We start from the raw sequence: 13,108 nt of genomic DNA, 5'->3' as shown, positions 1-13,108 counted from the left end.
TTTAATATTATATATTTATTTTAATATATGCATTTGTTTCAGCTTAATGCACGTAATGTATATTATTAAATGTGTATTGCATAAGTCCCGACTGTTATCTAAATTTGCAGAGGATTTTCGAGCGTAAGAATCTACAACATATGTTTTATGAAAGCACTAGTGTATCTTTTGTTGGGCCAATTGAACTTTCGAGAATTTTGCCTAAATTGTATAAATCGAAGCGCCAAGTAACAGTTTGAGAATATTGTTTGATTGCTGCAGTAGGTATGCTATAAGCCTCAGAAGCTATAATTGTGACAAATACTTATTGATCGGAAAACTACAGATATTTGGCCAAGAACGTTTATAGATTTTTAAAGTTACATATCGACATCACTGAGTCACAAAGATACGTACTGTTCAAATTCAGAAAATTAACTTTGGACGTTAATATTTCTACGAGAACATTATATACCCATCTTCCTCTGTGAAAGTAAGCTTGCAAACCGTGGTCGGCCAAAGGAGCTAGCTAGCGTTCTTGTCAAGTGAAATGTATGTGTATCAACTTGTTGTGAACCTAGATCGTCAATAAATTATTCAGTTCCAATGCAGATAAATACTGATTGCCAGATTGTAATATTTTGCATATAAATAATTATTTGTGATAATCGTTATTATAAATTCTGTTGTTGTTTGTATATTAAATTATGTGTTGAAAAATAAAATTGTGTGTATCTTTGACAAATATCATAAATTTAATACATATTGACTTTTAATTAACTTCCAAATTAAAAGTTCTGGCTATTTGAAATTGTGATATGTAGCGTACGAAAATCAGAGGCTCGTCCAGGATAAATTATAATGGGTAACACGGTTTATTTGTAAGAATAGATGGTTGATTGGGTTGGACAGCAGCCAAAAGTTATCACGTAGATACATGAGATGTACATCCAACAAAAATGCCACATAGGGTTCGTTACAGAACCAGGGATGCTACTGATACTGAAATGGAGTCAATCTTTATAATACAACCTTCAAAAAGTCGTTGATAACTTCCAGTGTTATTGTCAAAGGGTCTGTGTGAACTTTAGGTGAGAATTTGGTAATATGCATAGATGTCTTTCAGTTGTCATGTATGTGAAAATGCCTGGCTGTATTGGAAAATCCCATTTTAACAATATGTTACATGTGAGTATAGGTAGTTCAAACACAAAACTGCTTTTAGCACTTGAGAAGGACAGTGTAAATTTTTCATCATGGTGTTTGGTCTGCGTAATGCATTGTCACTTTTAAAAAGCTTACTGCAATTACACTTAGGGGACTAAAGTGGAAGAGATGTCTCATCTATGTGGCTGACATATTTCTCTACACTCATTTTATGCCACAGCTAAAAACCTGAAAATAACATTCCAGTACATTAACAATGCAAGTTGAAGTGACACCATGAAAATATGCATTAATACATATGGAACAGAGTTTCTCAGACATATATTGGATAGGAATGGAGTGTCTCCTAAACCTACAAACGTTGCAATGGTCAGAGATTGGCTCCAGCCCAAGAAAAAATAAGAAACACATAGCTTTTCAGGTTTAAAATTATATTTTCGTGGTCAGTTTTTCCAAGATAACTGCACCTCTCTCTGTCTGTACTGAATAAGGTTGATATATACCTTTTGTGGAAATAGGAACATGAATAGGTATGTCTTGTTGAATAGGAAGCTTGTTGTTTGTGGTGCTATTTCACCTTTATCAGTCATTCAATTTGAATACTGCTGCTAGTAATAGTGAACTTGGTGTAGTTTGATGAAGCACAGGATGGAACATCTAACTCCATTAAGCATATCAGCTCCTGGACGTAGTATATGACAAAGGATAATCCACTTAGCACTGTATTATTTGGCAAACATTACTGTCTCTATTTGTTGATTGTATAAACTTTTCTACTGGAGTGAAATGGCTGACAAATTTTAAATATCCAGATAGTATTGATTACATGCTAGATTATTATTATTGATAGATTAGCCAGTCTCTGATAGCATGTCCTTTTGTTGAATGCCCAGTACTGAATATTTTGAAGTATTCAAAACCATAATATTATTTAAAGTGTTCTAAAGAACAGATCAAGCTGATTATCCTGAGAATAATGGTATAGGTCTATTGAATAACAGGGTGTTTAACAAGTTTGTAAAGTATTTTTGAGTTCAGTAATTTTGACTGTATTTGGAAGAAGGAAATAAAGAAACTTTACAGAGTAAACACAATTAATAATTTTTACTAAACAGTACAAACACCAACACAGCATATGTACCTGTTTAGATGCTGGACTTTAACTAGGTCTGAGTTGTCTGTTCTCCAAGCTGCATTTGAAGATAATTCTTACTAGACTGTTTAAATCTAAAGTTCCTTATTTAATGGACAACATTATACTTACCCAGAGTGTTAAACACTAACTAGATGGGAAGCCATTCTCATTCAAACATTAGGAAGATTGTAACTTCAAAATATAATCTGACCTACTATTGGAGAGCACAGCTGCCTAAATTCATGAACAATGTGCAGTATTACAGCCATATTTTCCATAGGCAGAGCAGTTGTTATCTCCAAAAAATAAATGAACAAGGGCAACAAGAATGAAATTAGCTTAATGACATTTTTAACCATGTGTTACATGAAAATTGCACAAATACATGCAGTAACTTAAACTTTGAGTAATACTATGTTAAAATGAGATGATAGAAAATCCATTGTATTTTTGTATAGAATAGTAACAAAATCATGATATGGTATTGATGTGTTCTAAAGTTCATGCTATAATGTTATTGCTTAAAATGTCCCCAATGGTTAAAAATTATGATTACTAAGTCATATTGTCAGTTCTGAATACATTTTAAATGTCAAGGAGGTAAACTGTTAGTAAGATTTGAATATAGTATTCATAAAATCTGAAAGTTACAAAAGTTCAGGAAAGTGTGAATATGTTCAAAAATCAAGGGCAAAAAGTCATAGGAAGCAGATCATGTTCAATAAAAGAAGGTCATATACTTCAAAATTTAAGCTCACAAAAATATATTAAGGTTTGAATATGTTCAAAAAGTCATAGTAAAGTTTGGTATTTCAGAAAGTCAAATTAGACAAAATATCTTGATAATTGCAAAAGAAATTTTTAACGTAAAGAAGGAACTGACGTTGTTGGAATTAAAATAAACATATTCAAAAGGTCAAAATTACAAGCATTAAGTAAGATGTGTATTTATCAAAAAACTATTTCAAAAACATAGTATCATTCAGAGGTACCAACATATTAAATAACTATTAATTAAACTATAAATCTGTTATTATATATTAACCAACATGTTTACTTGTAGTGGAATACCAATTATTTGTTCGTTAAACTATTGTAAGCAGTTCAGTAATGACCAATGTTTGATTAAAGATCAAAAATAGCAATTAATATTGTCAATTTTTGCATATATGTTATATCAATTTGTTAATCTAACAATAGATACTGAAATATGCGCGACAGTATCTTTACCTAGTTATATATATGTTTATTTATTTACACTGCAACAGAATGCATAATCTCAGTTATAAAAAATATTTTTTGTATGTTTATAAAATAGAACTTTAACTATAAAGAAATATTTGAAGAAATATTATACTGATATTTAAAATTTATACTGCATCAGTTTTTCCAAGTCAACCTCAAGGTGGCCATATATTATTTTATTGAATTCATAAGAACTCCTTAAGGTGTATAATATTGGAAACAGTTTTAAGTTATTCACTTATATATTTATTGCAAATTACTGAAAAAAAAAGCAACAGCTGTCTTACTTAGTCCCCATAACAATGTATATCTTTACACAATTAAAGAGCATAGATTAATGAATTTGTAATTTGTATTTTTTTTCCAGACATTTGCACAGAAACTTGTAAATGCTGATAGGGCTTCTCTCTTCCTAGTAGATGGACATTCCAAAGAACTATATGCTAGGATATTTGATGTTAGTGGAAAGCCTGATGATGGCTCATTTAAAACCATTTTAGAAGCATCAAAAGAAATTAGGTACGAAAATACAAAGATTGTTTGTAGTTGTATACACCTTTGTTTAGCAAGCTCACACAGTGTGAGATATAGTATTTGTATAAATTATAAACATATTTATGTGTTTTCAAACAAATATAGCAGTATTTAATTTGATTATATTGAATAAATAAAAGTACCTGAATGTTATAATGCTGAATAAACGTTTCTTTCAGCTGTGCATTAATTTTCTTAAACTAAACTTGTATTAAAATTTGTTTTCAGTAATCTGTTCTGTATTACTAAATGAAGACTCAACATGAACAAGATTTTTGTTATAGATTGTATAAAGGTGTACATCCTCAGAAGCAGTATTCTAGCTTTCCAAAACCAGTACTTCACTAAAAGCAATATAAACTTAAACTATGAGATACAAAATCCTCAGTTTCTTCATTCAGTTTGTCTTGTGTGAGACAGAGTGATAAAAGTAATTTAAGGATTAAAACTAAGTATGATTTTTAATGCATTTCATGAACCACAATATTCAGAATCTAAAATAATTAAAGGTTTTTAATGATAATGGTTTCATGTGGATGGTAAGACCTGATGAATGAAAAGGACTTGAACTATTTCAGTGAATAACATATTTTTGTCTTTTGTTTAGTTTGATAGAATATTGCATTAAAAATGTAAAGAGTTTTATGAATCTTTTTTTTTCTCCTTGCATTTTCCTAAATTAATCTCACAAAAGAAACAAAGTGGTTAAAAGTTGCTTAGCTGAAGGATATTATGTGGTTGGAATTATTTAATTTATGGCATTTACAATGGTTCAAGTAAGTTATATACCTAAGATCATTTTACAGTCTTGTAACTAAAGAATTATTTTTGAGTGTTTCATTGTAGTTTAGGGCCCTGTATAGCCAGATGGTTAAGGCACTTGACTCGTAATCCAAGGGTTGAGGGTTAAAATCCCTGTCACACCAAACATGCTCACCCTTTCAGCCATGGGGACATTATAATGTTATAGTCAATCCAACTATTCGTTGGTAAAAGAGTAGCCCAAGAGTTGTTTGTGGGTAGTGATGACTAGCTGTCTTCCCTCTAATCTCACACTGCAAAATTAGGAATGGCTAGTGCAGATAGCCCTTGAATAGCTTTGCACAAAATTCAAAACAAACCAAACAAACCAGTAATTATATTTTTATCATATACTTCAATAGATCAATGAATAAATAGCAATGTTTAACAATTACTTCAATAGATCAGTGAATAAATAGCAATTTTTAACAATTCTCTCCTCAGGATTTTAAACAAAAACATTATTATATCTATAATATGTTGTTGATGCCTTTCTATCATTTCCTTGCAAGCAAACAGAGATTTGAAAGCTTGATCTGTTTTGTTGATGAAATGAATTTTGGGAATGAACACTCATCATCAGTTTTCCCGTCTTAATCCCCATATTTAAAGTAAATTAAAACTAGAGCAACATGAAATTAAATGGAAGTTAAAATATGCATGATCAGCAGACAAAAAAGTACTTTAATTTCAAGTTCTGGCTCTCAGATGTACTAAGAAATGACAGGACTTTCATATCAAGTTCTAGCTCTCAGAAATACTAAGAAAAGATAGGTCTTTCATGCCAAGGAATGGCTCTTGGAAGTACTAAGAAGTGACAGGTCTTTCACTCAATGTCTGGCTCTCAAAAGTACCAAGAAATTACAGGCATTTCCCAACAAGGTCTGTATCTCAAAAAAACTAAAATGATGACAGGTCTTTCACTCCAGGTTCTGGCTCTCAGATCAAGAATTGAGCTTTCCTCTTCAAAATATGGAGTGAATTTCCCTCCAAATGTGCTAAAAGTCGATATGAAAAGTATATTCTCTTTACCACTAACTAATCAGAAAACAGGAATCAAAATATGGAAATATCTCCTCCACTCATAGTGACCTCAAGTTTCTTAACTTGTCAAGCTGCAAAAATTAACAAATCAGGCTCTAATTTATACTAGTTTTCTGTTCATTTCTTATTTATTATTCAGGATTAGTGGTAACAAGTTACTGCATTTTGTACCATTTCTTTACTTAGATTTCCAATTGGGAAAGGAATTGCAGGTCATGTAGCTCTAACAGGAGAATCTCTGAATATTTCAAATGCGTACAATGATGAAAGATTTAACAGGTGAAAAAGGAATCCTCAAACTTTCTAAATCCTTTTTAAACAAAGTAACCAGTTTATTTCTAAATCTGGATATTACTATTTGATATATAATTTTAATTTCAAAAGGGAATCAGCTAATGTTTATGTTCTCTAGTGTCATGATAAGAACTTTCCTTCATCAGTAAGGTAAACCATAATTTGTAAGTTCTCGAATTTCAAAGTGCTTTGACCAATAAACAGTATATTCATATATACTACTTTGATTATTTTTGTATTGTATAACAGTAAAGCTGAATACTTTTGTTTTACAAATGTTTATCAGCAGGTTACTTTGAAGTAATGAAACCATAAGTTTAAAACTTATAAATTCCAGTTACAAGAAGAATCATATAATAAATTCATAGTACAATTTTGATTTTATTTTCTAATATTATTAAAAAAGAACAAAATTAAAGCAATGCTGATGTTTTTTATTGGAATAACTGAGTAATATGCTCACAAAGCTATATTTCCTTGCTTTATACTAAATAGAACCAGAAAATAAATTCACACAGTTAATGGCTTATGCCTTTTTTTTTGCAATTCCTTTAGAACTGTAGATCAACAGACAGGATACAAGACACACAATATGTTGTGTATGCCAATCTTCATAAGAAACAAGTAAGATTCTGTGTATGTTTGTCCTGATAGGAACCAACAAAAATATCTATTATGTGTTTCTGGCTATCATAAAAAAACAAGTAAAATATCGTTTAGAAAAGCCTACACATATAAGATTCACAAAAATATGTTGTGTATGCTTATATTCATTGGATATATAAATATAGAAGAATGTTGCTGCCTTGAATAGAACTATATAACATGTCAATGGCGATTTTTATTTTCATATGAAACTGGGCATATCCCTGTGTTTCATGTACTGCAGTGTGATTCTGAGAATTCAAGGTTCACACTTCACTGTTACAAAATATCATTCTGCACATTGGGATCACAAGATGATGGTCAAAACCCACTATTTGATTAGAGTAGCCAAAGAGTTGGTGGTACGTGCTGTTGTCTAACTACCTTCCCTCTAGTCTGTCAAGTCAAAATTAGGAGCAAATGGTGCAAATAGCTCTCATATAACTCTGTAGAAAGACAAATATAGTTAAATTGTTATAGGTAATGAAAATAACAAAATTAAATAATAGGTTTGACAGTTACCAAGTTATTTATAGTTTTTTAAAAAAAGGATGATGTTTCAAGTTAGTGTTCTTCATCAGATCATACAGTTTACAACAAAGGCACATGCACAGAATTCAAAGAATGTGTCATATTTTGAATGTTGAGCTTAAAAAGAACACACATTTGACTGTTAAGGAACACTAAATCTTCACCATAGAGGAAAAATCATTATACACATCTATCCCACACAATGAAGGTTTAATGAAACTGAAATAATTTCTTAAACCAACAAGCCATGCTGGTCATTCCAACATACATATTTCTACATTTAGCCAAACTTGTGCTTACATTTAGCTTATTTACTTTTATTGGTGACTACTACAAAAAGATATACGGGGCACTATGAGAACTCACCATTGTCAACCTCTGTGTTGAATACATCAAAAATCTTATATTTAATCCATACAATGAATCAGTACCCATGAGGTGTCATCTATACACTGATACATACTAGGGATTGTATCAATGCTTACACTTTGTTTTCTCATTCCACATCTCTCTAGAATTTACTTTGAAAATATCTGACACAGTGCTCTCCATTCTCTACATTAACATATGCATAAAAGATGACCATCTGACTACTAGTATACATTACAAAGAAACACACACATACCTACATTTTGAACCTTCCCACCCACATAGTGACAAAAAGTCAACCTCATTCACAATTTTTACAACTATGAAAATTATGTTGTGATTATGATAATTATAAATCTGTATCCAAAGACATGAACATTTTTTTACTAGAAGACTACCATGATTCTCTCATCGGCAATGCGGCCACCAAAGCTAGCTGATATACCCAGCAGCAAACACTCAACCATACCAAGAAAAAACTTACTAATTGTATTCAACTTGTGCTAACGTACCCTCAAACCAACAAGAAGATCAAATATATTATATTAAACAATTACACAATACTTTTCGAGGACCTACCCTTGCAAATTCGACAAAAATCTGAAAGAAATCCTGGAACACAGTAACCTTAAATAAAACAAAATGAAACTCCAGGTACTCACACATGTAAACAAAACAAGTGTGTCACCTGCCCACATATAAACAGCATGTATGAGGAAAGAACACAACTTTTGACATAAAACAGTCCATTACTTTTAACACCAAATGTATCATTTACAGTATAATTTGAAAGAGATGCAATAGCTTATGTATTGGACAAATAAGCTGTTGACTTGGTGATTGACCTTGAGAACATTTAAACCATATTAAATTGCCAGATCAAGATATATCTAAGAATGTTTCGATTCTTAGACTTATTAATTATCCAACAGACATTCACAAAGGAGAATGACTGGAAAGGAACTTATCTACAGTCTGGGAACCCTACAACCATTTGATTTAAATGAACGCTTTTCTTTCCTGTAAATTTACAATTTTTGTTTACATTTTAATTGCTATCTGTTTTATCTTTTCATAATTTGTAATTTCTGTGGAATAGATGTAATTTTATTTACACTTTATAAGTTCAACATTTAAAATACTGTTAAAATAAGTTCTTGGAATTTTGTACATGCACCTTTGTTGTAAACTGTATGACCTGATATATAGCACTAGTTCAAGACATTACTCTTTTTTTAATAAAAAAATATGTATAACTTGGCAGTTATTCAACCTATTATTTAATCTTCTATAACTTTGTGCCAAAGTGTTGAATATACTCTTTAATTAAATAGATTCAACCAAGTGAGATGTGTTACATATACTTATTTTAATAAATAAACAAATAAATCTTATTTATTGTGCCACTGTTTAACATTGTATGTAATTTAAGTAGTATTTTGCATAAGATCTCTATTGCATATGCCTACACTGAATGAAACATGCAAGATATATCTTAGTGTTATCTATATCTACAATAATTAATAGATGACCATTTGTTTTATGTAATATTTTTCAACATTTCAGACATTGATGGATGTTGTACTATCTGGTTTACAAGATTCAGGATGCTTTTATTACTTAAATGATGTCATCACTTTTTTCTCAAGTTTTGAAGAACATTTAGAAAGATTAAGGTATATCTTTGACAGTTTATGCAAAGCAAAAGTAAAGTTAAAACTCATCAGATGTCAGTTTCTACTAAAATAAATCAAATATTTAGGTTGTGTAAACCTGACCCAAATGTACAAGAAGTATCTGGTACCAAAAACAGTAAAAAATATCTTGAATTTTTAGGATTTTTCAGAAGATTTATCTCTCATTTCATAAGTGTAACAAGACTTTTAATGGAAAAAACTAAGATGCACAGATAAAAAACAAGAAACGTTTGAAATGCTATGAAACTCACTATAAAGGCACCAATTTCAAGCCACCCAAATGTTTGCAAAACACCCACATTAAGCATATATGCTTCAAGTTTTACTATATATACAGTTTTTCTCAATTAGATGTAAACAAATAGGAGCATCTTTTAGTTTATCAGAGTAGACAGCTAGAAAAAGCTAAACTGACTTACTCTGTAACTGAACAAGAATGTTTATTTGTAGTACACATCATTAAAACCTTCAAATGTTATTTGTATGGTAGAAAATTTACTATAATCACGAATCAATAATCCTTGAGTTGACTAATGACATTAAAAGGGCCCATCACCTTTGTTACCTAAATGGTCATTGTTCTTACAAGACTATGATTTCAAAGCTATACACAGACTGGATATTAATTAGATTCAACCAAGTGAGATGTGTTACATATATTTATCTCAATAAATAAATAAATCTTAATTTTAATAAATCATATTTATTATGCAACTGTTTAACATTGTACATAATTTTAGTTAGTATTTTGCATAAGATATCTGTTGCATATGCCTACACCAAATTCAACGTGCATGATATGACTTAGTGATACCTCTATTTTATATACTTAACCAGCGTAGTATTTGTTTTCTTTGTCTATCCTCTTTAGAAACTACTAGAACATGTTTTTTGTGTGCCCATTTTCATGAGAAATATGACAGTTATTCTTTATATAAAATATTTTTGTGCTTATTTATCTACCTTAGAATTAATCAAGATATCTTTTAACTTAGCCTATCTTCATTAGAAACAAGAGGTATGTGCTATTTAAATATGTGCATTTTTGATCAAAGTAAGTTTTCATGTATGCTTATTTTCATTAAAATCAATTTAAATATCTCGTATGTACACCCATGTTCATAAGAATTAATTAAAGCATCATTGTCTAATTTACAGTTATGGGTTATATAGTGTTTTGAGTGCAGTCATGTGGTGAAAAAGATGTATGGTCGATTTAAAATGTTGTTCTGTACTGTATTTTATTTTAAAACCCATACTAGCCGTCTTGAGAATACAGTCTTCAAGTTTATTGGTATTAAATTGCAGAGTAATATAGTAAATGGTAACAAACATTAAGCAACTAATACTTAAAGTCAAATGCACTGCTAAAATAGGCTGAATTTTAGCTTTATTTTTATTTCTGATTGACTACTGAGCTGATCAAAACTACCCTATAAGTCACTATTTAGATAACTAAGATATAAGATGCCTGTTATCTATGCTCTTTTCATAAGAAACAACTTTGGTATTTGTTATTTATACCCATCTTTGATCAAGCTGAGAACATTTTTGTTATCCATGGCCATATATTTATATAAAAAAATAAGACATTTGATCTATCTGATCCACATACTGGTATTCATGCCCTCTAATGGCATGGTGGTATGTCTGTGGACTTATAAAGCTAGAAACCAACTAAACATTGTGGTGAGCAGAGCATGGAGGGCCCATTGTGTGGCTTTGTGCTTAACTATAAACAAACAAACAGTCTTCATTAGAGTCAAGTAAAACATTTGGTATGTAATCTCTTTAATTAGAAAAAATTCAAGTATCTTTCATGAATGCTTTCTTTACTGGAACCAAAACAAATGGCCCACATATACTCATATGAAACCAAGTATGATGTCAATTCTGTTTTCGTTATAAACATGATATTCTGTTACATAGTGTAAATTACAAAAGTGTTGGAATCACATGATGCACCTGTTATTTATTTTCATCTTCATTAAAAGAGATGATATCTTTCATGTATGCTCTTCTTTATTAATAACTAGAACATTATTGTTTTTAATGTTCATGATGGCCAGAACCAATTAAAATGTCTGTTACTTCTACTTGTAGTTACATAACAAATAAGCCATATATCTGTTATGCATGCCACTTTTCATTTTTTATCTGTTATATATGCCTATTTTATTTTGAACTATAGAGGATATATCATTCATATACCCATGTCCATTATAATTTTTTAACATATACCCATCTTTATTAAAGGCGAAAGAGATATATAAATTCTATGTCTGTATTCATTAGAAACAAGAGATATCTGTTCTGTATGCCTGTCTTCACTAAATAAAGCATACTATGTTTGTTTATGTTTATAAAAAACAAAACAACCAATATATCTCATATGCATACACACATACACCTATCATAATTCCCGTCGAGGTGGATTCCTGTATGTGGTGAGGGGACCTCCCAAAGAAGGTTATGTAATTTCAGTTTACCTCCTCTGAGATCTGAACATATGCCCATGTGTTTTTTTCCGTGCATGGTGACCCATGAAGGGGAAGGGAGAATTCTGGTGGTTGAGGGGTCCAACCCTAACACATCACTTTGCCCTTGAATTCCTGTAGACAGGCATCCTTGGAATTCCCTCCCACAGGGTCAATTAGCTGGTTCACTTGGGCTAGGGTCAACCAAGTACTAGTGTTAAAGTTCTCAGTAGGTGTCGTGGACATTATATCTAATGCTGGCGTTTGGGCATAGTGCCCACAAAACCCTAATGTTGATGCAATGTCCTTATTTGACATTACAGTGCATCTCCTCTTAGGGCTCCATGGTGGATGGGGAGAGTGGGCACCAAAATTTTATTTTATTATGGATACCCCCATTTATGAAGAAAAATAAATAGATAAGATTCAGAAAGAAATGTTAATTGATAAACGGACACAAATTAATGACTCTCTGCAATAGTCAGGGTCGGTATCTGTGCCTAGATTTCTCATTTTGCACTCATTGTCTGAGAAATCCGTATGGCAGATTCTCTCTGTTTTATTCAAAAGGGATTAGAGGGGCTTGCTTGCTTCCCAAAGTCAGTAAGAAAGTTATGCTCTGGAGACATTTTGGTGGAAATGTCCTCACCACAACGCATTAAACTCCTGAATTTGAAGAGCATCAAGGTTACTTTCCATCCTACTTTAAATTCCTCAATAGGAGTTATTGTTGATAGGGGCTTGAAGAACATTTCCAAGTCAAAGATCCTCTCTGTTTTTCCCAGCAAAGATGTTTCTGCAGTGCATTGAATGTCCACTCACAAAGACAGAATTATGCTGCCTACTAATGATCTGATTTTGATGTTTACATGACCACTTCCACCTGCCACTGTCAAGGCAGGTTATCTGAACTGTAAGATATGGCCATACATTCCCAACCTGTTAGATGTTCCTGGTGGCAGTGGTTTGGTCATTCAAAGACATCATGTCATGATTCTTTAACATGTGCTTGTTGTGGTGGCAAAAACCACAATGCTTACGAGTGCAAATTGGAACCACACTGTGTTAAATGTAGTAGTTCACACTCCTTTTATGTTAGTTCTTGCCCTAAGTGGGTGGAGAAGAAAGAGGTGCAATGTTTGAAAACTGTGAACAATATCTCCTACCCAGAGGCTCAGGTGTTATTGCCC

At 31.5% G+C, this 13,108-nt stretch overlaps 1 protein-coding gene across 1 annotated transcript in view; it reads left to right on the top strand.

Annotated features, from left to right (window-relative positions):
* Positions 1–13,108, top strand: part of LOC143230419 (putative 3',5'-cyclic phosphodiesterase pde-5) — a 43,999-nt gene that overhangs the window by 6,568 nt on the left and 24,323 nt on the right. The window contains exons 5-7 of the mRNA XM_076463942.1: positions 3,894–4,045; positions 6,092–6,184; positions 6,755–6,823. Of these exons, the coding sequence (XP_076320057.1) occupies positions 3,894–4,045; positions 6,092–6,184; positions 6,755–6,823 (314 nt within the window). The remainder of the gene's footprint in view (positions 1–3,893; positions 4,046–6,091; positions 6,185–6,754; positions 6,824–13,108) is intronic.

Source organism: Tachypleus tridentatus, chromosome 10 (assembly GCF_004210375.1).
Source record: "Tachypleus tridentatus isolate NWPU-2018 chromosome 10, ASM421037v1, whole genome shotgun sequence".
Taxonomy (NCBI): domain Eukaryota; kingdom Metazoa; phylum Arthropoda; class Merostomata; order Xiphosura; family Limulidae; genus Tachypleus; species Tachypleus tridentatus.
This window is presented reverse-complemented; position numbering and strand designations above follow the sequence as displayed.